This window comes from Zootoca vivipara, chromosome Z, assembly GCF_963506605.1.
Source record: "Zootoca vivipara chromosome Z, rZooViv1.1, whole genome shotgun sequence".
Classification (NCBI taxonomy): Eukaryota; Metazoa; Chordata; class Lepidosauria; order Squamata; family Lacertidae; genus Zootoca; species Zootoca vivipara.
In genome coordinates, this window is record NC_083294.1 from 28,845,206 (window position 1) to 28,854,519 (window position 9,314).

General features: G+C 45.4%; 1 protein-coding gene across 3 annotated transcripts in view; it reads right to left on the reverse strand.

Annotated features, from left to right (window-relative positions):
• CHM (CHM Rab escort protein) overlaps positions 1-8,715 on the reverse strand; it is a 69,721-nt gene extending 61,006 nt beyond the window's left edge. For 2 of the 3 annotated variants that reach the window (XM_060270452.1, XM_035113846.2), the window contains exon 1: positions 8,625-8,715. In XM_060270452.1, the coding sequence (XP_060126435.1) occupies positions 8,625-8,673 (49 nt within the window). In that variant the 5' untranslated portion in view covers positions 8,674-8,715. The other variant, XM_060270451.1, reaches the window with a different exon arrangement.
• Positions 8,716-9,314: the final 599 nt, after the last annotated feature.

Sequence of the window (9,314 nt, forward strand, 5' to 3'; positions counted from 1 at the left end):
CTGCACTAAAAACTCTTCCTGACCCACAGAGATGTAATGGGGTGCCCCTGTGCCAGGTTCAGTGCACACCAGGGCTGCCCCAGGGCATCAGATGTTATTTTCACAGCCCAAAAAGGCATTAAGCTGCAGCATCTCCCATACCACAAAACGTAGATTGAGAAAGGGGTCCTGCAGACGGGTAGTATGTCAAACAGAAAACTGGTTTACACAATGGAACCCCCTTCCCCCCCAAAAGAAAACATTGACTGTGGCTCTGCAAGTGAGATATTCCTGCTAACTTTAGAGAACTGGCTCCTTTGCTGCTCTAATGATTTAGTTCAGCAGAATCCTAGTTCAGTAGAGTTGGCAGGGGTCACTATGGTCATCTAGTCCAACCCCCTACAATGCAGGAATCTTTTGCCCAACATGGGGCTCAAAATTCAACAGAGCACCTGGGATTGCACCTTTTTCCTTAGAAATTCCTGCCCACAGTCATCCCTGGGGGGGCTCAAACCACCAACCTTCTCGTTAACAGCCAGGCACACTAAACCACTGCGCCACAGAGACATTTCCATTATTCTGTAACACAGGGTTGGCAAACATGTGGCCCTCCAGATGTTGTTGGGATGTAACTCATATCACCCCTGATCATTGGTGCTGCTGGCTGGGGCTTGAAGGGAGCTGGAACCTAGCAACATCTGGAGGGCCACAGCTTCCTCAACACTTTTTTAAAAATAAAATCTTCCTGGTGAGCCCTACAACAAAGTGGCAAATCTTTTTCAGGCCTCCACGATTAAAGTGTCTCAATTCTAGCTCAGGGTTGGGGAAGTTGTGGCTCTCCAGATGTTGCTGGACTCCCATCAGCCCCAGTCAGGATGGCCAGTGACTGGGGCTGATGGGAGTTGTATTCCAGCAACAAATGAAGCGCCACAGATTTCCTCACCCCTGCCAACCATCTCCACAGAGTTTTTGCTAACCTTGCATCACAAGCAAGCAGAGCTATAACTTAAGCCAATAAGTTCAGAAGCTCACAAATCTGTATGGCATTAAATAAAATAGCTGTATGACAATATGAAAAACAAATTCACACCATCTAGTTTTGAGAGTTCCCTACCCCCCACCCTGTGCCAGATGCTTAAATATTTGCTTGCGTGAAATGAAGCCCAATTGCTTACAAAAATTTGAACTATGAAAACATTGCAGCAGGAAATGCATTATGATGAAACTGAGGAAGATCATGCCCCCAAATATTCAGTAGTTATCAAAACATTTAAGGCTTTCAGTGATTTTCAGTGACAGAGAGAGTGTGTGTGTGAAAGAGAGTGTGTGTTTTGCAGGGAGCTAAAACCGGCGCCCCCAATGTTTCACTTTGTACCTCATCTTTTGGTTAGTTTGCCACAATAGATTTTTAAAACTGTATTAGTATCTGGAATTGATTTTTCTTAACACTATACTTACATAAGATAAACATAAAATAAAGTACTACCACCACTCCCGGCATATCGAACAATAAATAATAGATTCCCCTGACAGGACTTTGATGACTGGGCAAAGCCCAAATGCTTTCAGCCAAAATCATATGGAGCCATAAATCACTCTTTATTTTATAGAATATTTCAAAATGGATCCCTGCTTTCTACCTTGAAAGTCATTTCATGTGTTATTTATAACTAGTGAAGACTAGAAAAAGAAAAGAGGGGGGGGGATGCATGGAACCAGGAAATTTACAGTGACTCTTTTTTTATAAAAAAAAAAGAATAACTTCTTTTTCAGAGAGAGAAAAAGAGGGGGGAATAGATTGACTCAGGCACAAAGAAAGAGAACCCAAACTCCTTTCAGAAGGGAATCTCTTTTATCTGATAACTTAACAGATGTGTGGTTTAGTTTTACTGGTTGTAATGCTAGGACTCTTGTCCTCATTTCAAGCTGTGGTTCCCGAGGAGACATGGTGGAGAGGAATCAGATCAGGATGAAGGGTAGAAGTAACCATGGACAACTGGGGATGGGCCCAGAGGAACAGAACTGGTCATATCATAGTCCCAGAATATTAAGGAGTCATCAAGGGAGGAGGGCTCTGGGGAGGGATGCAGGGGATGCAGTGGAAGGCATCCCTCTGGGGAGGGATCCCATTCTGTCTCCCTGTCATCCACCTCAGTGCTTCGTGCTCACCTTGTCAGCGGCTTCAAGGCCAGCTGCATCTCCAAATCTGCCTTTACCTCCAAAACTACCAGGCCCTGCCCCCAACTTACTTTCCCAAGAGGAGACTTCTGCCCCATCTGCTCCAGAAGCGTTGCTAATGCCTCTTCTGTCATCTGGGTCATGGAGAAGCCTGTTCGCGTAGACAGATGTCACACCTGGGCCAGGTAAAACCCCTAAAACCCTGTGTTATGGAACTCACAACTCAGACCAAAGTGCATGCTGGGAAATAGAAGCCAGTAGCTGTGTCTCCAAGGCCAAGGCAAGAGCATGACGTCAGCAGCCAACATTCTATAACTGCCACAAAGGCCATTCCTCCACAAAGCCCAACGCCGGGATCCTGCCCCTAGCCCCCCCCCCGCGTCCAACCGTCACAGACAGAGTGTGCCACGCCGACATCACGCCAAAAACCACCCCCACCCCGCCGTTGCCTCCCCCCCAACGCCAAATACCTGACATATAGGCCAGGATACGCCAACACCGGCACTGGGGGAATCACAGGGATGCATTGGGGGGGCGGGCAAGGGGGGGAGTCACAGGGATGAGCCGAGGGGTGGGGAGGAGGGGGTGCAGGGACCACTCACAGGGCTGTGCCAGGGGAGGGAGAGCGATGGCTCATGGGTCACGACAGGGTGGGGACAGTCACAGGGATGAACCGGGGGTGGGGGGGAGTAGGGGGCAGAATAGCTCATGGGTTGGGACAGAGTGGGGGGAGTCATAGGGATGAGGCACAGCAACAGGTGGCCGGGCCAGCTAGTTCCTATATAATGGAATTGCAGGGGGCATGTCACTTATTGGATCAACATCTTAGCTTAACTGGCTTTGCATGGAACCTGCTATGTCTTCTAACTCTTGCCTTTTTTTTTTTACTATGTACCAATTTCAGCAATTAGGATTTATATACAACATTCATATCTACAATCTGAGTTCAAGTTCTTCATTCAGTGAGAACCAGGACACAAGTGTTCCTCTTACACTACTTAAATTTCAGCAGTAACACAACAACACACAACATTACACATGCTGCCATTCTCTCACCCTTTCCACATATTACCTCATGATTCACTATATGGTACGGTGAATACTACCCTAAATTTCAAGAGGGGGTTGTGTGATTTATTAATACCACAAGAAACAAACAACGTTAAAACCAAACAGGGAAAATACAGAATGAAGACAAGTCTTGCATTTTCAACCTACAGGCCTAGAGTTTAAAAGTTTTGCACTCTCGGAATCCAAACTTGAGTCCCATCAAACTCTACTTAAAAGGCTGCGCTTAGAAATTATCTATTTATGTTCCAAAAGTGTTGTGAGCTAGAACAGGAATGGGGAGCCTCAAGTCTAAGGTCCCAGTGCTGCCCCAGGCCACACACACACTAAGCCACAACCTTCACGAGCCCTGGCTTGCACTCTCCTTGAAATTTTCTGCCTGGCTACAATACATCCTTGGATCAGAGGGGGAATATGTGAATTTGTAGAAACTAACCTTCTGTACATAGGGAAATTCGCATTCATTGTTTTGCCCATTTTTGCCTCTGGGTCTGCCTACCCCCCCCCCCGGCACACAGCTCCTGAAAGGAAATGTGGCTCTCAGGCTGAAAAAAGTTCCCTATTCCTGAGCTACAATATCTGACAGTAGCATTCAATAGTGAAAAACACAAACACTTTCAGAAGCATGCAGCTGGAGCTAATCAGCCCACTGATCACAATATTACCTTGTATTTAAGCCACAGGCGACAAGGAACTGTGTGAAGGCAACTGTATGAAATTCCATATACAGTGTATAAGAGTGAAAGGGCTGGGAGGGAAGGGGTAGAGCACTACCTCCCTCCTCTGCAACAAGCAAGAAACACAGAGGGCAGTCAAGGGGCAGAATTCTCCAATCATCCTCTGCCAGTCCCCAGCAAACTAGCGTATAGATACAGTGGTGCCTTGCTAAACGAATGCCCTGTAAGATGAATTTTTCACTTAACGGAGAGATTTTACAAATTCGTTTTACAAAAAATTCATCTAGCGAATCACGGTTTCCCATAGGAATGCATTGAAATTCAAGTAATGTGTTCCTATGGGTAAAAAAATTTTTTCCCCCAATGCATTCCTATGGGATTCGCTAGACGAATTTTTTGTTATACGAATTGACCCATGGAACGAATTAAATTTGTCTAACGCTTGGTTTAATACCTTAAAATGTTCTGGAAGTCTGTTCTTAAACCAAAGCATTCTTAAACCAAGGCGTGCTTTCCCATAGCACTGGGGGACTCAATTTACAAATGGAACACACTCAACAGGAACCAGAACATGTTCTTATTCCAAGGCAAAGTTCACAAACCGAAACACCTACTTCCGGGTTTGCAGAGTTCTTAATCCAAGTAGTTCATAAACTAAGCTGTTCTTAAACCAAGGTACCACTGTATTTCACAGGCTAGTTACTTCTGGCAGCTTATTCACAAGTCTGTACTAATACAAGCATCCTTATTTAAACTGGAGTAACAAGAACTTTGGTGGTACCAATATACCACCAAGGTACAGAGGAGGGCCACATTTCCTAGCAGGCAACCTTTTGGGGGCCACATGTCAGTGGTGGGTGGGGCAACATATCGCTTATCTTTACACTATGGGCTACATCCCAACTACACAAAAGTCAGAGCCTTCTACATGTACATCTCTCCATAGGTAGAGGAGGCATGCCCTGGGGAGAGTTCTGAGGGTCAGAGAGAAAGGCTTGGAGGTGCTGGATGGGGGCTTCTCATTGGCACTGTTTACTTTCTGCCAGGAGCCGAGGACTGGGTAGGAGGCAAAGCTCAATTGTGATTCTATTAGTAAATAAAGTCCTAAACGACTTGGTGTTATATTTAATATTCATCATACTCAGAGCAGACGCACTGAAATTTATGAACAGGACTAACTTTGGTCCATTAATTTCAATGGGTTCACTCCAAGTAGAACTTAACTGGATACAAACAGTGTGGCTGAAGCACCTGATAAAACGCTGGTCTACTGCCAACATTCTGTCCCAGAGATGAGGAACTTGTGGCCCTCCAAATGTTGTTGGACTACAACTCCCATCATCCTTGACCCATCATCCTTGGTCATAGAGGAACATTTGGAAGGCTGCATTCACTTCCCTAGGCTAAGTTCTCCACTGCTGACCTAGGCGAATGGTGGGCTCTCCCCTACAGAAATATTTGGGGAAAGCTAGAGCATCCCCAAATAACAGCGGTCTAGCTTCTGGATTTCCTGTACCGAGCAGGGAGCTGGACTAGACGGCCTGCAAGGCCTCTTCTGTGTCATTTATCTCCCAACTTCAGGCCCAAATTCATAAAATGGGAAGCATTATGACCAACCTACCTACCAACCACACAGGACTATTTGGAAAGTGAGGAAAAGTCTGCTGTGGAACATTATTTTAAATACATTCAGCATACAGCAGTTATTTGATATACACAGAGCACAAGTATTAACAGAATGTCTCCAAACACACACACACACACACACACACACACACACAATTCAATTCACTATGGCATTAGCTTTCATGGACTGAATATTGTTGTTGCTACTCATTAATCATCTTCCACATTATGCCCCATTGTGAGGCACAAAAATATATATTCCTGCGTATAAGACTACTTTTTTAACCCAGGAAAATCTTCTCAAAAGTTGGGGGGTCGTCTTATACGCCAGGTCATATTTCTTATATGGTGAGTATATCCCAAACTCTATATTTTAACTGGAAAAGTTGGGGGTCGTCTTATATGCCGGAATATACGGTAATAAAAACAGCACCAAAAATAACAGAAGATGAAATTTAAAAAACAATACAAAGTGGACACCTATAGCAGAGATCTATTCATCCAGCTGAGAAAGCTTGTCAGAGCAAAAATGTCTTCAATTGTTTCCAGAAAGTGCAGATGGGGGACACCTGTCATATCTCAACAGGAATGTTGTGCCACAGAACAGGGCAACCACAGTGAAAGCCCTGCTCCATGTTACTGTGGAGTGGGTTTCCAATATCTTTGAAACTTGAAGGAGAAGCTCTCCTGAAGACTGCAGTGGCCTACCAGGTACATAAGGGACAATGCATTCTCTCAAGATCCAACAGATACTCTTAAATGGATAAGAAGCCAGGGTGAGGGGAAGGATATTGTTAGGGTCTGATGCACAAGCAGCTGTGATACAGAAGAAAAAACATATGGGGGAGGGGACCAGGGGAGATGTGAACACAAGGTGAAGCTACATCCTTCATACACAACCTCTGGCCATGGTCAGAGTTAACTGTGATTCATAGAAACAAAATTGTTGAGTTGGAAGACATCAAGAGGGCAATCTAGTCCAACCCCCTGCAATGCAAATCTTTTTGCCCAATATGGGGCTCAGATCTACAAACCTGAGATTAAGAGTCTCATGTACTACTGGGATTGCCAATTTTACTTCTGGCTTGACTTCTATGCAATGGCACAACAACCAGAATTCTAGCTGGTGAAGACATTTCCATCACTTCATCTGCAGGCTAGGAAAAAGCTTCACCTGCTTTTGCTCATAACAATACTTGGATGCCCTGCAAAAAGGGAGGTTGGCAACACTAGCTCAAAACCTTGCTTGTCTGTAGAATGTGTGGGTACATGGAAGCAAGTAGCTTGTTTTCAGCTTCAGTTTCCTCTTTGTAAAGACAACCACAAAAACCCAGATGGTTGGTGGAGGTACCCTGGGTGAGAGGCAGGGAAGCAAAGAACTCCCAGGGTGAGAGACTGGGAGAAGAAGAAAAAGCTCCAAGTGAGAGCTGGGAGGCTACACCACCTTCTGTGTGAGACAAAGGTTAAGCGTTGCTTTTGAGGGAAGACAGCGTTGCTTTTGAGGGAAGACTCTGCATTTTCTTTTCTCCATTTAGGTTTTTATTTAGATTGGTTTCTTTTACCTTATTGCATCATGAAAAGGTTTTTTAAAACCCTATTTAGAAACACACACAACCACCACAACCAAACTTCAAAAACAATAATTACCTTGTGAAAGTGAACACAAGGACTTCATTGCACAACTCATAAGGTGGTGTGCAAATTATTATTTTTACTAATAATAATTATACTGTATTAAACATAGGAACTATACCAAGTAAGAGCTGTTTGACAGTGAGGAGGTCTGCCTCAAGCAATGGCTGTCTTTTGTTGGAGGTGTTTAAGCAGAGGCTGGCTGGCCATCTGTAAGAGATGCTGCAGTTAAATCATGCACTGCAATGCCTGCATCAAGCAGGGGTTAGACCTCCAAGGTCCCTTCCAATGCCATGATTCTATGACCTGGCCTTAACAACAAAGTACAGTCATACCTCATGTTGGGTGCGCTGTGGGTTGTGTTTTTCCAGGTTACAAACGTGGCGGACCCGGAATTGTTTCGCCGCGTGTGCATGCGCAGAAGCATTCTGTGTGCTTCGCACATGCGCAGATGCACTCTATCAGGCTTTTGCACATAAGCGCTGCTCGGGGTGTGGACTTTTCGGGGTGCAAGCAGCACCCCGGAACGGATCGGGTCCGCAACCCGAGGTACCACTGTAAACCACAGTTTGTCACAAACTATGGTTTAATTGTGAGAGTGACTCCCTGTGCGGCTCTACAACTGCATTTTTATGTTGTGAACTGCCCTGAGATCTGCGAATGAAGGGCGGTATTTAATAAATTTATTCATTAAACAAATTTTATAATTTCACAAACAAGCCAATACTATGGCTTGCCATGTCACCTGAACGCTGAACGCAAGCAAAAAACAAACCAGGGTTTATTCTCACATACTCCTATCCGATTGTTACTTTGGGATGAAGGGTGGGGCATTAATTGGATAAGTAACAATAATGACATCAAACAGACAGGAAAGTTGAAGCATTTGAGAAACCCTATATTTAATGAACTGAAAGGGCCTTTCGCTGAATCTACCAAAGCTGATTACATGAGCAGTGGAACGGACCCCTCAGAAGGTGGTGGACTCTCCTTCATTGAAGGTTTTCAAGCAAAGGTTGGATGGTCATGGAGGCTTTACAGTACAGTATTTAAGATTCCTGTGCTGTAGGGGGTTGGACTGGATGACCCTCAGGGTTCCTTCCAACCCTAAAAACCTGTGAACAGGCATTTCTTATAATAGGTTACTGTGGTTTTTAGGAGGATGGGGTTGCAATCCTAAACCCACTTACCTTGGAGCGAGCCTCCACTAGTAGCCCTTACTTTTGAATAGGCTGCACTGTACGACATTGGGAAAGGGGCGTGAGGTAGGGAAAAGGCAGGGGGAAACGGAGGGCAGGTAAAATGGGGTCGGGGTCTCCCCCTGTGCGCCTCCTGCTGCCCCCAAGCCCATCTCTCCTCCATACTCCAGCATCTCACTTCCTAGAGGAGACCGGCCACCCGCCAGCCACGTCTGATTCCCACGTTACATACACACGCGCGCAACCCTACCCACCCCGCCCTTACCCGTTCCTATGACCACCACATCAAACTCCGAGGGCAAGTTATCCGCCATTTTGGGAGGGGGAAAGCCGCCGATGTCCGCCCCGCTAGAGTGTCAGCTCCTGGCGGAAGTGAAGCTGCAAGGTAGCTTATGGCACCGGACGCTAAGGAGCGGAGGTTGTTGGCGGGGTGGCGGTGCATTGTGGGTGATGTAGTCGTCCGCCTAGGCCTGACGAATAACTGTTTTACCTGGTCAAAAAAAACCTCTCTCCCAGGTAAAGAAGGGAGGGAGAGAGGCGGGAACAATTATTTATTACTGTAAATGTAAATGCAGCCCTTCATCTGAAGAGCACAGGGAGCTTCACAGTATAAAAACAACACCATACTATGGTAACGGAACAAAAAAACAGTAACCCTCCCCCCCATCAAATGTCATGAATTAATGTGGCGCCAGATATTCTGGCCTCCAAATCCCATCCGCCCCAGCCGGGATGGTCAATGGGCAGGGATGATGGGAGTTGTTGTCTAGCAACGTCTGGCGGAAACTTTTTTGCATACAGTACTTACCTATAGAAATCAACATCAGTTCGCAGATGACGAAAAAAGCGTGAAAACTGAACTTCTCTTCGGTTAATGTAAACTAAATTAATGTAAACTAAAACTATGCTGCTCAGTGTCAGTTTGCTTGGATGGAATTTTGCTTTGCTTTTTTTA